The sequence below is a fragment of the Phalacrocorax carbo genome, chromosome 1 (assembly GCF_963921805.1).
Source record: "Phalacrocorax carbo chromosome 1, bPhaCar2.1, whole genome shotgun sequence".
NCBI classification, from domain to species: domain Eukaryota; kingdom Metazoa; phylum Chordata; class Aves; order Suliformes; family Phalacrocoracidae; genus Phalacrocorax; species Phalacrocorax carbo.
In genome coordinates, this window is record NC_087513.1 from 217,160,140 (window position 1) to 217,175,163 (window position 15,024).

General features: G+C 56.1%; 2 protein-coding genes across 4 annotated transcripts in view; both read right to left on the reverse strand.

Moving 5' to 3' along the window:
* Positions 1 to 6,149, reverse strand: part of SLCO2B1 (solute carrier organic anion transporter family member 2B1) — a 63,989-nt gene extending 57,840 nt beyond the window's left edge. The window contains exon 1 of one of the 3 annotated variants that reach the window (XM_064441602.1): positions 5,938 to 6,149. In XM_064441602.1, coding sequence (XP_064297672.1) covers positions 5,938 to 6,015 — 78 coding nt within the window. In that variant the 5' untranslated portion in view covers positions 6,016 to 6,149. Of the gene's footprint in view, positions 1 to 5,295; positions 5,367 to 5,937 lie in introns of those variants that run through there. The other 2 variants (XM_064441600.1, XM_064441601.1) reach the window with 2 other exon arrangements.
* A 6,445-nt stretch (positions 6,150 to 12,594) lies between these two features.
* On the reverse strand, positions 12,595 to 14,754 carry LOC135313188 (calphotin-like). The gene has a single exon (XM_064450627.1). It carries the CDS (start codon positions 14,752 to 14,754, stop codon positions 12,595 to 12,597), a length of 2,160 nt encoding a protein of 719 aa, XP_064306697.1.
* Between the last annotated feature and the right edge of the window lie 270 nt (positions 14,755 to 15,024).

The window sequence follows — 15,024 nt, forward strand, 5'->3', positions numbered from 1 at the left end:
GTTAAAAGATCAGAAGAAAGAGTAACATGGGTGTTGAAACCCCATGAAACGCAATCACGGGCAACGAGGGAGAGGCAGCAGCCCTGCTCCGGCGCCGGGCGGGACCGGGTGCCCTCCGGAGGTCCCTGCCAGCCCTGACCCGCTTGGGAAGGATGAAGCCTTCCTCCCCATTTTTGTGATGAGGGCTCGCACATCACGCGTCCTCGGGAAGAAGAGAGCGCCCGTCGCAAGGGTTGAGGTGGCCTCGGCTGCGAGGGGGGGGAAGCGCGCGGGAGCGCAAGCGGCTGGAGGCGCAGAGGGAAGGAATCGCAGAGGTGGTGGGCGAGGGAGGTGCTGCGGCTGAGATCCCCAGTCTCGGCGAGTTACATTAGCAGCAAGGCTGGCAATTGCGTAATGGCAGGAACCATTCGCCCGGTTTCATTTCCAAAGGCTGCCCAGGGCGCTCGGGGTCCGGCTCCGCCACCCGACCCCCCGCTCGCTCCCGCGGCTTCCCAGGCTCCAGCGGGTCGCATCCCGCCCCGTGCTAAACCTCGGCGCAGCTCCTGCCCTCGCTTCTCCCCGCGTCAGCCACGGGTGTTTCTGCGCGGGCGGCTGTGCTGCGGGGGAATGCGGCTCAGCTCAAGGGCGCGCAAGGCGTCTGCCGGAGACGAGGCTCCCCAAGTTTTACTCCTTCTCCGTACGATGCCAGGCGATATGTTGAATAAAAGGTTAGCCCTCTCCCTTGGACCATGCCAGGTGCTGAGCGCACTCTCGTACGGGGGGGGCGAACAGATGCGGTTTGTACTACAGAAAAGTGATGTCTCACATCCTCGGTGGGGATTTTCTATTCTAGCACCAACTCCTGTGTGTTTGGCAGGGAAATACTCCCTGCTTCAAGCAGCTAGAAACCTCAGATGGGAGTTAAAATGATGACTTAAGTATGAAAAGCCCTTTCCCCAGCGGGGACCTGTCTTTCCGTAGGCTGCAGACACGGTGCTCGAGCCCATGGAGAAACATCTGCCAACAGAAGGCTGAAGGAAGGTGACCCCAAATCAGAGCTTTTCTAATCTGGGGGGTTTATACGCCATAAATATCTCCCTGATAATTTTTTTCCTCCGTAGTTTACTGGTGCTTTGGCAGGACTGAAGGCTGAGAAAAAAGACAGGCTTTTTTGCTGAGCATTTCTAGAGCCGTAAGGCTTTGCAGTGCCGTTTGCGAGGCGCAGCTGGAGGAAACGTGTGGAAGCCAGAACAAGGCAGCAGCCAGCGCAGCTCCAGCGCCTGACGGACGCAAACACGCTCCGATGAGAAAAAACTAGCTTTTCGAAGGGGAAGATATTGCAAAATGAAAAGGAGACACTGGAAAAGCCTCGTGCCTTGTACACACAGCCTGAATGAAAGTCCCAATAGCTCCCTGCAGCGGAGCGTTCCTGGAGCAATCCAGATGTTGTTTGCTATATATTATCTATATCTTCTGAAAAAAAAACACCAAACCCCAGGATTTTTCATCTGCACCCATGCTCTGCCCAGGACCCTGGACCTGACCCCCCCAAGGTGATGCCGAGTACTGCGTGAGGAGCACCTACACACCAATTCCCTTGCTTCTGACCCATTTATTTCCACCACACATTCAAGGGTAGCTCCTTCCTCCCTACAGACTAATCCATAGATTAGCAATCAAAGCATCCCCAAATTTTTGGGGAGACACCAGTAAGCTTTGCTTCACCAGGAGCTGTGAACGATGCCGGTCTGGTGCAGAGAAATGCTGCTACGATGAACAGGGAACTGAGAGTAGAGCTTAGGAGAAGTGAAAAACTTCCTTAGCCAGCAAAAGAGAGGCGGAGGGGAGCTGGTTATAAACACCCAGGAGGAAACACTGAGGGTAGAAGGGCGTTGGTGACATTACAGGGCAACGCTGGGACAAGGAGCAAGAGCTGGCACAAGTCTCAGCCTAGTGCAGCCGCCGGAGGCTGGAGCTGGCACGGGAAAGGGAAGAAGCACTGATATTTTGGGCAGCAGAGGGAATTATTAGGGAAACGTTGTGAATTCATGCCACAATTAAATGTCATTCTTCCATTATTTAATATTAATGGACTGCAGAAAGTCATCTTTCTTATGCAGGGATTTTGCTGCTTTTCCTTTTGCTGCCAGGTTTTTTTATACCCTTTGGAAGAAGCATCTCCTGCTCACCCCAAGAGCAGGTACAGGCTGGCACACTCAGACGGCTCAAGGAAGCCCAGTGAAAAAGCAGATTATTTTCTAGAAGTCCCCAGACCGGCAGCTGGAGCCACATCTGGCCCTGGCTGAGCTGCCTGTCTGCAGCCCGGCCCCCCGGCTCGGGGGCAAGCCCTCTCCTGCATCCCTGGGGCAATCTTGTGCCGGGGTTTCTCCAGCCCACCACCCACTGCCGATCTCTCCCGGAGGATATTTCAGAGCCCTGCAGTGTCTGAATCACGTTCCAAAGCAGAAATTCCCCTCTGCAGCATCTTAACCCCGTTGTCTCCATTTCTTGTGAAAATTAACATTTTCAAAGCCTGGGGGCTAACGACAGGTCCCGGTAAGGAGGCTCCCAAGCCATCCCTCAAGTCCACAATTAGCAAGGTAACGGCTCAAGACACCAAGCATTTAATCCACGGGACGGATCAAGGCAGAGCACGTGCAGCAGGTTCAGGATAAATCCGGGCTCTGTTGCCAGCGAGAGCAGCGCTGTGCAGACCAGCACCCCCAGGGAGGCACCGGGACCAAACTGGGAGCCAGGAACCCCTGAGAAAGTGGGGTTGGGATCTACTTTTGACCAGAGCAGGATCCCTGGAGACCCCCGAGCGGCTGCAGGGGAGGCAGCAGCCCGAGCAGCCTGGCAAGGCTGAACAGCCGGGTTAGGAGCCCTCAGGTGAGCCAGGGCGAAGCATTCCAGAGCCTGGAAACGCCACCCACACCCAGCAGCAGCCGCAAGAAAGCTGGAAGTGTAGGAGGGAAAACGAAGAGAAATGAAGAGCAAGGTGCAAAATAACAAAATAATAAATAACAACCAGGAGGACTGGGAGTCAGGAGGGCTCCCACAGCCGGCTTGACGTCCGTCGTTCCCCCACCAGCCCTTCAGAAGCGTTATGAGCAAACTGCCCACAGCAGAGCCCAGCTGTGGACGTGCCCGTGCAAACAAGGAGGGGGCAAACCCTGGCTCGGGCTGCACGGCTTTTCGACGGCTGCTGATTCTTAGTGGATGGCAAAGCAGATGGATGCCACGATGGATGCCACAGCAGGGAGGCGATGCTCCTTGCTAGTGCTTTTCACCTTTCGGGCACCGTCTGCCCGAGCACAAGGCACCATAGACGGGTGCAGGGCAGGGAGTGGGGGGAGAAATAAAAAGCACTCATGAAATTTTCTGCAAATAACTGATAAAAGGCCCTTTGGGACAGATCGATATGGCTTGGACCACTGGTGAGAAATCAGATCCTGATGGGAGCTTGGATAAAGGATGCTCCATTGCCCGCTGGAGCGGTACCAGCAACCGGGGGTGAGCTGCACTGCACTGCCTGGTGTATAGCAGCGGCTATACAGGGTTATCATCTACAGCTGGTAGGGTGAAATATAGACGTGAATTCTTATGAGCTCCTGAAGCAGCTCAGCTCTGGCCTCTTTGTATGGCTGGGTGTGCTTGGTTCTGCTCATAACCAGACCTAGGTGTCTCTCTTTTTTGCCTCATTTGCCCTTTTTCTTTTACTCCAATGTTCTTGACCAGCATTTTCTTTTTTGCCACGGTCCTGGAGCACTGAGAGCAGCAGTGAAGAGCTCAGACCTGCTCGGGCTGGACACGGGGCAGCAGGACCTGACAGCATCGTGCTCCAGCGATCCCACCCCTTTCCCAGCGCACCGCAGCGGTTGCAGGTGGAGAAAGCCCGTGCCAAGGCTGCAAACCCGTGCATGCTGTGAAAAGGTGCCTGGGACACGTTCCCAGGTGAGACAGGAGTGAGGGGTGGATGTGGCCTTCTGACACAGCAACTACCCAAAACCACCAGAGGTACAAGAGATGTGGGGTGCGGCTGTACACGCGCCTTGCAGAGAGCCTTGGGCATAACGTGCCTTTTAAGCGAAGAGAAACCTGCTCAGTAACTGGAGCAGTAGCAGGTCTTACAGCCTCTGTAGATCATAGAATCACAGAAGCATTAAGGTTGGAAAAGACCTCTCGGGTCATCAAGTCCAGCCCCCAACCCAACACCCCCAGGCCTCCTAACCCATGGCCCCAAGTCCCACGGCTACACGTCCTTTGAACCCCCCCAGGGACGGGGACTCCCCCACCTCTCTGGGCAGCCTGTGCCAGGGCCTGACCCCTCTGGCAGGGAAGGCATTTTCCCTCACACCCAACCTAAACCTCCCCTGACGCAGCTTGAGGCCGTTCCCTCTCGCCCTGTCACTGGTGACTTGGGAGCAGAGACCAGCCCCCCCCTCACTCCAGCCCCTCTCAGGCAGCTGCAGAGAGCGAGAAGGGCTCCCCTCAGCCCCCTCTTCTCCAGGCTAAACCCCCCCAGCCCCCTCAGCCGCCCCCCAGCACACTTGCTCTCCAGACCCTAACATGATGAACATAATGATGAGCAGAAAGCACCCTGAGCAACCCTGAGGTCTCCCCAGGTAAACCTCTGCTCCCTCTCCCTACACCCTGGATGTACTGCCTGGGATGGGGCAGCCTTGCCCCTGGCTAACCAGATCTGCAGGGGCTGGAAGCAGAGGGGTGCAACAGCCCCCACGCAGGGTGGGACGTCTCCCCCCGTCCCCGTCCCCGCACAGCCAGCCCCGTTGTCCCCACACCCACCATGGAAACTACAGCTGGAACCCGACAGGAGCGGCCAGCGTGGCCCAGGAGCGATCAGCCGGGCTGTGCGAAGCTCAGCGCCTTCTTCCAGCCTCTAACCTCGCCTCTGAGTGTCACAATCAGGGGTTTCGGGGAGGACAGGCTGGTCCCACAGCTGACTCCCAGGAGGCTATGCCCACCTCCAAGGCTTTAAGCACTGGCCGGCTTAAGGGACACACCAGCTCCACGAGAAATCAAGAAGCCTGCTTCACCCGAGACGGGTCCCGCTAAGGAAAACTCAGCAGGAGGCTGGCGGGAGCAGCAGCTCAGCCCCCGCCGCAGGGCTCGTCCCCAGGCTAAGCCGGCACCTCTCCGGAGCAGCAAATGCACGTAACAAGAGGGACGCATCCCGTAGCTGGGCTGTCTGCATCTTCACCCACAGCCTGCAGAGCTGCAGAGAAGTCGTGTCCCCCCCTCCAGTGTTAACCCTTTCCTGCTCCCTGCCACCAATTTTCTCAGAGGTCACATCACCTTTTTCTAACCAACACGACGATCCTGCCCTTGAACCGGTTCCTCTCCCAAGCAACGCACTCCCGGAGAAGCTCGGGTCTGCCCGGGGTCCCCGTGTGGCACCGACACTGCGCCCACCCAGGCACAGGGCAGCTCCACACTCCCCTCCTCCCCATGGGGAGGTCTTGCCTGCCAAGACCTAGGGTGAGAAGAGGCGTTGGCATAAAAGAAGAAGAAAAACTACAAGAGAAACCAACTATTGCAGCCTCAGGGGTTGGGAAAACTCCCTGCAAAGGGAGACATGAGGGGAGCTGCCTTCTTGGATAAAAAAAAATGACAAATAAATAAGTGCGAACAGAGAGGAAGCGACAAAACACATGTGCAGAAAGCCGCCACGGAACAGGCGCGCAGAACATTCGTAATTGCTCCTTTTTTTTTTCTCCCCTCCCGCTTTAGTTTTTAAGCCGCTGGGAAAAATCCAGCTCCTGAGCCAAACGGCTCCAAGGAGTCTTGCAAAACAACGCGGGGAAAAGCGGCGTGAGAAACTTCCCATCTAGCGAACCCCAAACCCGCCCCTGCAGCTCGCCGGCGGAGCCCGAGCGGGCTCAGCCCCGAAGCCACCCGCAGCATCTCCTCGCAGCGGGCGCGTGCTGCCATACTCACAGTTCCAGGACTCTCCTGATCCCAGTCCCGCTGCGCCGGCGGCAAAAGTTTTCCTCTGCCAGCAGCTGCTGGGGCCATCCACTACTTTTACTTCCCAGCCTGGAGGTGGGGATGGGTGTGTGGAGGTGGGGCTTAGGCTGTAATTTCAAAAGCCAGAGTACATTTTAACCAAAACTTTTGCAATCTCTCAATAGGACTACTCTTTTTTATTTATTTATTTATTTTTCCCCCCTTCTGAAGTTGCAGCCCAAAAATGACAGAGCTGCCCCTGTGGTTTGCTGATACAGGGCTTTGCAAACCGCTCACGCTGTCCCAGTCCGAACCCGTCTTTGCTTTTGCGCCGTCTCCCAGCTCCCGTCCCCTCGCCCCTCCGCGCCAGGGTCCCATCCCTCCTGGGCTTTTCCCTTCCGTTCATTTTCTTATTCCAGTCACTTTATCTGCATTTATTTCTTTAACTTTCAAAGCTGTGGCGTTAGCCTGGGATTTGCGATGGGGAGTGCTTGTTTATATAACCCCGGGGTTATTTATTTTTCAGTAACTCTCGCCGTTGCTTTTTTGCACTTATTCCTAAGGCATTTCCAGATAAGACATGGAGGAGTTACACAACAGGCAAACCCGGTTAAATCTGTGACAGGGAAGCTGGGATTTCTCCCTTTGGGGTTCTTCTGGTGCCTTGCTGTGTTTGGGGTGCAGGCACGGGACGGCTGCGTCAGGCATCAGGGTTCTTCTCTCCTTGCCTGAAGCCAGGTGGGTGCTCTGCCTGGCTGCTGGCACGGCTCCATCCCAGCCCCACCAGCCTTCGCTGGGTGCTCCTCCTCCTCCTCGCCCCTGGTTGCTGGGTTTGCTCCATCTGCTGCCGCCGGCTTAGCTGGGGACGGTGACCCGTGGGTGCCCGCATGGAGCCGGCCCCGGGCACCGCCGAGGGAGGCGAGCTGCTGCCTGCGCTCAGACACCATGAACAGAGACGGGGCGGGATGGGGGAAGCCGACAGAGCTACCAATTTGTTCTGCAAATGCATCGGCAAAGAAAAACTCGGTGGTCCCTTTTGCGTGAGCAGGAGCGCGGCGGGGGGCGCGCAGTCGGGACCTGCCGCCGCGCGTCGCCAGCGAGGAGACACCCACAACCTCTGGGTCGAGGCGGGGGGTTGTAGCGTGAGGCTGTGGTCCCCACCGGGAGCTGGCTCTGTTTAACCCGTAGGCTTGGAAATAAGTCCCAGCACCCCAAGGGAGGACGCACATCTTAGCCACTTTAGGAGCTTGGCCCACCCTGGGGGGCCCTTCTCGGTCACCTCTGCAGAAGGAGGTGATGGAAACATCACCAGCCACTGCTGGAGATGCTGCAGGTGCTCCAGAGCGCGGCATAAGCTGCCTGTCTCAAAACAGGTCCCTGGATGTCCATCGCCCCGACCTCCAGCCCTGCTGGCCTTTTGCAGCTTCAAAAACCAGCATTCCCCTGGTTTACTGGGAAACCTGGCTCTCTGTAACGCTGCTTATGTATTTCCCTGCTCAGAAAATCCGGGAACGTCTCTGCAGCCGTCTGCAGGCGGACCAGCTCAGGCATGGAGCCCGATTTATAAAGCCTTTAGATGGAATTGGGAAGATGGGCCCCGTCCAACCCTCCTCCTGCCGCTGTGGCATCGTGGTGGGAAGCCCAGGGGCTGCTCAGGGACCTGGGAGCTTGCAAAAAGGTCAAGGAGGGGAAAGTTTTGGTCAAACAAGCCCAGTTATGGCTCCTCCGAGGCTCAGCCGTGCCCTCGGTGCAGGGGAGCCCAGGTTTGGTAGTGCTCCAGGACTGCTGCAGCCATCGTTGCCTCCCTTGAGCTTTCGATGGGACAAAGAGGGCACAGCAAGGCTGGCGTGAGCTACAAGGTCTGGACGATTAATGCTCCCCTTGACAACCCACAGCCTCTGGAGGTAACATTTTCAGGACCAAATGCCACGAGACTCCATGACCTGCTGCTCTCTCAGTAGCTCACGCACCCTAATCCTGCCAACAATTTTGCAGGTTCACCTTAAAGTCTCCATAAAAGCCATTTGTGCGCATCTTTTTATATATAAAAAAAATCCAAACAGGTCGTTTTGAACCTCTTCAAATGCCTGGATTTCAAAAGCTGTGGAAGGTGAGTTCATCCCTTCACCTGGTGCTGCCACTTGGTCAAAATGCTGGGTGCAGACGGGTGCACAAGCCCAGGTGACGTTCGCCAGGGCAAATTCACGCTCGGATGGCATGACGCTGCAGCCTGGAGACGCAGGCAGCTGCAAAGCCGCATCCAAGGAGAATAAAACCTACCAGGGGAGACCGAGAGACCTTTGGTGGGTTCCCCTTTCTCTTTTCATCCCAAAAGCCACAAGAAGCTCCCAGATGGAGACTCCGAATGGGCTATTTTCCAGCTCAGGGTTGGGGTGCAGCAGCAGCCGAGAAAGGCACAGCCACCTTTTCCTCCTGGCGTTTCTTGTTGGGGTCTGACGGACGGGACAGACCAGCCACGGGAAACGGGGCACGCTGGGCAGAGGGACTTGATGGTTCCCAAGGGAAGATTATCTCATTAAATAATAATTAACCAACCACTTTATTAGCTCTACAGCAGAGATACATTTTGCTAAGTAGGAGACAGCCAAATCAGTGCGCTCAAAAATCCTCTTCACCCAAACGACCCTGAGCTGTCCTCCCAAGCAGGGCTGCATCAGGCAGATAATGCACTGCAGAGAAAACAAACTTTATCAGCTCTCGTAGGCTCTGCGATATCTCAGGGAGGCATTATTAGACCTAAAAAAAAATGTATTATTAATATTTTACAGCTGCATAACTCCTTTCTTTCCAGGGCGGCCGGGCAGCGTGCGCAGGCAGCCCCCCAGGACCCACCAAACATGGTTAATTTGGGGGTGGGATGTCAGAGCTCCTTGACAGGAGGGAATAACCCGGTGGGAAGAGGAGACCCTCCAGCTGCAAAGGAGCAAGAGGCAGACACCCAAAATGGGCTGGACGAGGGGACCCTCATCCCCCATGCCTAGAGAGGGGCAGGGAAAGGTGGACACCCCTTTCAGCAGCGACATCACGCTGCGATATCGCACGAAAGAAGAGCACCATCTATTGACTCCTCTTCCTCAGCACCTCATCTCTAGCTGCTGTGAGCCGGCGCCAGTTTTGCAAGCGCACGGGCGGCTGCTGCTCCATCCCAGGGCCTGGATGCCTGCCAGGGCACCCTCAAAGGGCACAGGAGCGTTGCCAAACACCCTCGCCTCGCTGGTCCATGGCACCGGTTGCATCGCCATGGTCAGCCCGGCTCCTCCTGCAGCCCCAAAGGCTGCTCGCCCGTCTCTTCCCTTGCAGGATGCAAAGAGCTTTCTGCAAAGCATGAGAGCTGGAGGGGGACTTGGCTCTAAGCTAAGGGATGCCGCGGGACAGCGGGTGCACGCCGCTCTCCTGGGCAAGGGGCGTACAACAGCCACCATCCCCTTGGGCTGCCAGGAATTCCACGAGCTAGTCGTTCCCTGGCTATATGAGAATTAGCGATATGAACTGGGATTGCATCACGCGGGAAAGGGATGCAGGAAAAAAAGCCCGTGAACTCGCTGGAAGGAGAATGTTCCTCCTGGTGCGCTAGCCCCGTGGCTCGCAGCTCGGAGCCGTCTCCTGCCTGCTGCTGCCACTCTCTGACCAAGAGCTTTCCTGCAGCTCTTTCAGCTTTTAGGTCACTGCAAGCCTTTGACCTTCAAATATTTGGACACACAGACGCTGAGTGCATCCCATGGAAACGAAAAGAGTAATTCCGATTGAAAACTGAGCACCGAGGAAGTCCCAGAGACTAAAACCTGAATGGGCTACACGAAGTGCCTTAATAAAAAGAAATATACCGTTGTCATTACAGCCAGTTCAGCGCCGTTAGAGCCTCCGGAGGACGCGGCGGAAGGACTGTTTCTTGGAACAAATAAAAGCAGTTTGCAGCAAACGATAGCAGCACTTATCGCGTGCAAAGGGACTATAAAATGTCATGTGTCTGAGATTATAAGTGTCCACAGATTAATAAATCGGGGCTTCCAGCCTGGAAGCAGCCGCGTTAGCAAGCCCGTGCCTGCCCAGGCTCTGCTGGTTACCCCAGCTCTGCTCTAGGTCCAAGAGCTAAGCCGGGTTTGCGAAGGAGCAGCTCAGCATCCCACACTGGAAACGGGACTCAACTCTGTGGGGCTGAGGCTGATCCTTTTCTGCATGTGGGGTTAGGAAAAACCAGCTGGGTTAGGGCTGGGATTTCACATCTGAGCTCTGCTGGCACCTTAGAGCGAGCCAGCCTGAATCCGAGGCGCAAATGTTCTGAGTCCTGCAGAAATTGTTTGCAGAGCTGGGATTTAAACTGGGTGGCCGGAGTGTGCCGGGGGCAATTAGCCACCTTGCTTCTACGTATGTCGGGGCTGCTTTCTGAATCCCTGCCTCGCCTCGTAATGCCTGCAGGAGCTGCACCGAGAGCCGCCGGCAACCGTGGCACAGATGTTGAGGCAGGCTGAGTTCAGAAGAAGAAAGCCAAGGACAAAAACAGAGGCTGAACTCATGGTTCCCTTTCCTGTCCCTCAACCACGGGACTTTCCTTCCTGTCCTGAAGAAAGAGGAATCTCGTGGGCTGTGCAAATGCAGTGAGAAGCATCCTCGTTATTCTGCTGCTGAACTTCATCCTGAAATTCTTCTGGAGCAGCAGAGGAGGGCGATTTTGAGGCATATATTCGACTGAAAGGTCAATTCTTACGAATGGGCAGTGCTATAGAGACACAGAGGAGAGCAGATTGCGACAGAGTGGGGTTTCAACATCTGCAGCGACAGCTGGGAAGGGGCAGAGAGAAATCCTGCCCTGGGTAAGGAGAGGGAAAGCAAAAGAAAGGGAAAAAGGTCAAATTTCCCCATTCTGTTCTTGCAAAACTGCCGGCCCGCTCGCTTGGGAGTCACAGCTTTGGGACAGCAACGCCCGCGACGTGTGAGATGCCTCTGGTCTCAGAAAATCTTTCACAGTATGAGAATGTTTTAGATGAATAACACAGAAGGAATAATGTTTCCTGAAGGATGTGCTTTGACTTGAACCCCTTCCAGCAGGGGATTAACGCCGCCCTCAGAAGCTGCCTGAGCTCAGAGCCTTTCTGTTGCTGCGTAATTGCACAAGATGCTCTTCTCGGAGAGTTTCAAGTCTATTAACGCACTTCGCTCCTCGGGGACGTGGTGTCGGAGAGGCTGCAAATTATGGACAGAGGCCATCACGCTGTTTGTAACTCAAGTTTCAAATAAGCAAAAAGTAAAAAACAAAACAAAAAAAAAAAAACCCAAAAAAAAACCCAACAAACCCAGCTTGCAAGTCATGACGCTTCGCAGCCCAGTCCAGATTTCCACCCCTCGCCACGTCCGAGGGCTAGGTGCTATTTAGGCGACCTAACGGCATTCTATAAAGGCGAATGGCTAAAATGTGAGCATGCACGTAGCAACAACGCACTGAGAAACATCCGGTTTTCTATTTTCTATCCTTTTTTTCTAACGAAGCGCGTCACACAAGCCGGAGCGCTGCGGCAAGCGCGGCCTTTCCTGGGCCGGGAACATCAGCACTTCCACCCGCCGTCCTTTCAGCACGGCCTCCAAACGCAGCAGGTGCTTCGCATCGCCTTCGTTGGATATTAAGCGATGGCAGCAGATTTACTGAAGCTTGATGTACGGAAAACAGCCCCCTGAGCACATCCAGCGTGGGCAGCTTGGTCCGCATCCGACGGGGACATGCAAGGTCCTGCCATCCCCTAAAGCCTTTCTGTCCACGCAGGCTTGGAATTAGTCTTAATTGCTTCTGATGACCTGAGTGCCGACAGCAGCGCTACGAGGAGGGGCAGAGCTCCTCCTAAGAAGGATCTTACTGAAAAGTAATCAGTCACCGCGCCAGGGCTGCGAAGGGAGTTCAAGGCGGGCACCGCCGGGTGCTTAATAATTGAGCGAGCTCCTGCTTCTCGGAAGCATCTGTAATTTGCAGCTGTTGTTAAAGCGAAGCTTTACGTGAATTTATACCGAAATTCTTAAAAGGGCTGTGCCTTTATCATCCCTCAAAGTTATCTAAATTATAATGCATTTTGTCTCTGGCTAAATAAATTGCTATGTAAGTAAATGTTATTACGGCTTGGCTAAAGCGCCACATTCTTCCCGTTTTCACCATTATCCTTCCCTTTTTTTTTTTTGAAAGTGTTTAATTGAAATGTAATCCCGTCAGGCCCAGACCCAGTCAAACCTAAAGGGATGAGGAAGAATCGTGGCTGGTTTCTAGAATGGAAGAGTCCTTGGGAAGGAGAGGCAGGCTGCACGGCCCAGCAAGGAGAGGCGTGCTCTTTGGCCTAAAGTCATTTAAAATAATCATTTTGACATTACAAAAGTCCATCTGGGAGAACTTCAGTTAAAAATCAGAGGGACTGAGAGATACCGTCCTTCAAGAAATGCAGCCCATGAAATGAAGGAGGTATGAAAACCCTCCGGGGAAGAAAAGGGCTCGGGGATTTTGCTCTCTGCGATGCCGCCAGGTATCGCGGTAACGGGAGAGCGATGCGGCGAGGATGCAGGGCACAGGGACCCGCCGATCATCTCCAGCAGGCGCCAAACTGGGTTTCCCCAAAAAAAGTGAATGCTGCAGGTTAAAGATTATTTTCTTTTTTACCATGTCCTCACCAGCGCTGCAAGGACGTCCACCAGAGCTGGAAGGATGGCCACCAGAGCTGGAAGGACGGCCTCCAGAGCTGGAAGGATGGCCACTAGAGCTGCAAGGACGGCCACCAGAGCTGGAAGGACGGCCACCGGAGCTGGAAGGATGGCCACCAGAGCTGCAAGGATGGCCACCAGAGCTGGAAGGATGGCCACCAGAGCTGGAAGGACGGCCACCGGAGCTGGAAGGATGGCCACCGGAGCTGGAAGGACGGCCACCGGAGCTGGAAGGATGGCCACCGGAGCTGGAAGGATGGCCACCAGAGCTGGAAGGATGGCCACCGGAGCTGGAAGGACGGCCACCAGAGCTGGAAGGATGGCCACCGGAGCTGGAAGGATGGCCACCGGAGCTGGAAGGATGGCCACCAGAGCTGGAAGGATGGCCACCGGAGCTGGAAGGACGGCCACCAGAGCTGGAAGGATGGCCACCGGAGCTGGAAGGACGGCCACCGGAGCTGGAAGGACGGCCACTAGAGCTGCAAGGACGGCCACCGGAGCTGGAAGGACGGCCACTAGAGCTGCAAGGATGGCCACCGGAGCTGGAAGGATGGCCACCGGAGCTGGAAGGATGGCCACCAGAGCTGGAAGGACGGCCACCAGAGCTGCAAGGATGGCCACTAGAGCTGCAAGGACGGCCACTAGAGCTGGAAGGATGGCCACTAGAGCTGGAAGGATGGCCACCAGAGCTGGAAGGACGGCCACCAGAGCTGGAAGGACGGCCACCGGAGCTGGAAGGATGGCCACTAGAGCTGGAAGGACGGCCACCAGAGCTGCAAGGACGGCCACCGGAGCTGGAAGGATGGCCACCAGAGCTGGAAGGACGGCCACCAGAGCTGGAAGGATGGCCACCAGAGCTGGAAGGACGGCCACCAGAGCTGGAAGGATGGCCACCAGAGCTGGAAGGACGGCCACTAGAGCTGGAAGGATGGCCACTAGAGCTGGAAGGATGACCTCCGGAGCTGGAAGGACGACCTCCAGAGCTGGAAGGATGGCCACCAGAGCTGGAAGGATGGCCACTAGAGCTGGAAGGACGGCCACCAGAGCTGCAAGGATGGCCACTAGAGCTGCAAGGACGGCCACTAGAGCTGGAAGGATGGCCACTAGAGCTGGAAGGATGGCCACCAGAGCTGGAAGGACGGCCACCAGAGCTGCAAGGATGGCCACTAGAGCTGGAAGGACGGCCACTAGAGCTGGAAGGATGGCCACTAGAGCTGGAAGGACGGCCACCAGAGCTGCAAGGACGGCCACCAGAGCTGGAAGGATGGCCACCAGAGCTGGAAGGATGGCCACTAGAGCTGGAAGGACGGCCACCAGAGCTGCAAGGATGGCCACTAGAGCTGGAAGGATGGCCACTAGAGCTGCAAGGACGGCCACCAGAGCTGGAAGGACGGCCACCAGAGCTGGAAGGACGGCCACTAGAGCTGGAAGGATGGCCACTAGAGCTGGAAGGATGACCTCCGGAGCTGGAAGGACGACCTCCAGAGCTGGAAGGATGGCCACCAGAGCTGGAAGGATGGCCACTAGAGCTGGAAGGACGGCCACCGGAGCTGGAAGGATGGCCACCGGAGCTGCAAGGATGGCCACCAGAGCTGGAAGGACGGCCACCAGAGCTGGAAGGACGGCCACCAGAGCTGGAAGGATGGCCACTAGAGCTGGAAGGACGGCCACCGGAGCTGGAAGGATGGCCACTAGAGCTGCAAGGACGGCCACCAGAGCTGGAAGGACGGCCACCAGAGCTGGAAGGACGGCCACTAGAGCTGGAAGGATGGCCACTAGAGCTGGAAGGATGACCTCCGGAGCTGGAAGGACGACCTCCAGAGCTGCAAGGATGGCCACCAGAGCTGGAAGGATGGCCACTAGAGCTGGAAGGACGGCCACCGGAGCTGGAAGGATGGCCACCGGAGCTGCAAGGATGGCCACCAGAGCTGGAAGGACGGCCACCGGAGCTGGAAGGATGGCCACCAGAGCTGCAAGGATGGCCACCAGAGCTGGAAGGACGGCCACCGGAGCTGGAAGGATGGCCACCAGAGCTGGAAGGACGGCCACCGGAGCTGGAAGGATGGCCACCAGAGCTGGAAGGATGGCCACCAGAGCTGCAAGCACAGCCACCATCATGTGGAGAGGAGGAAGCCCTGGGAGGAGCTGGTCTTCTGCTCCATGGTGGCATTGCCTGCCAACACTGCTTAATGCCTTTTTCACACCAGTGTTCACCAAAAGGTCAACTCCAGCTGTGAGCAAAGTTAAAACCTACAGCGGAGGGGAACGGACAGAGCCAAAAATGGTGAAAAAGGAGTTTTGGGAGTGCTTAGATTATCTGAGTATTGTAAAATTGCTTGGGCCTTACTTTGGAGGACTTAAGGACAGGGCCATTTCCAGTGCTGG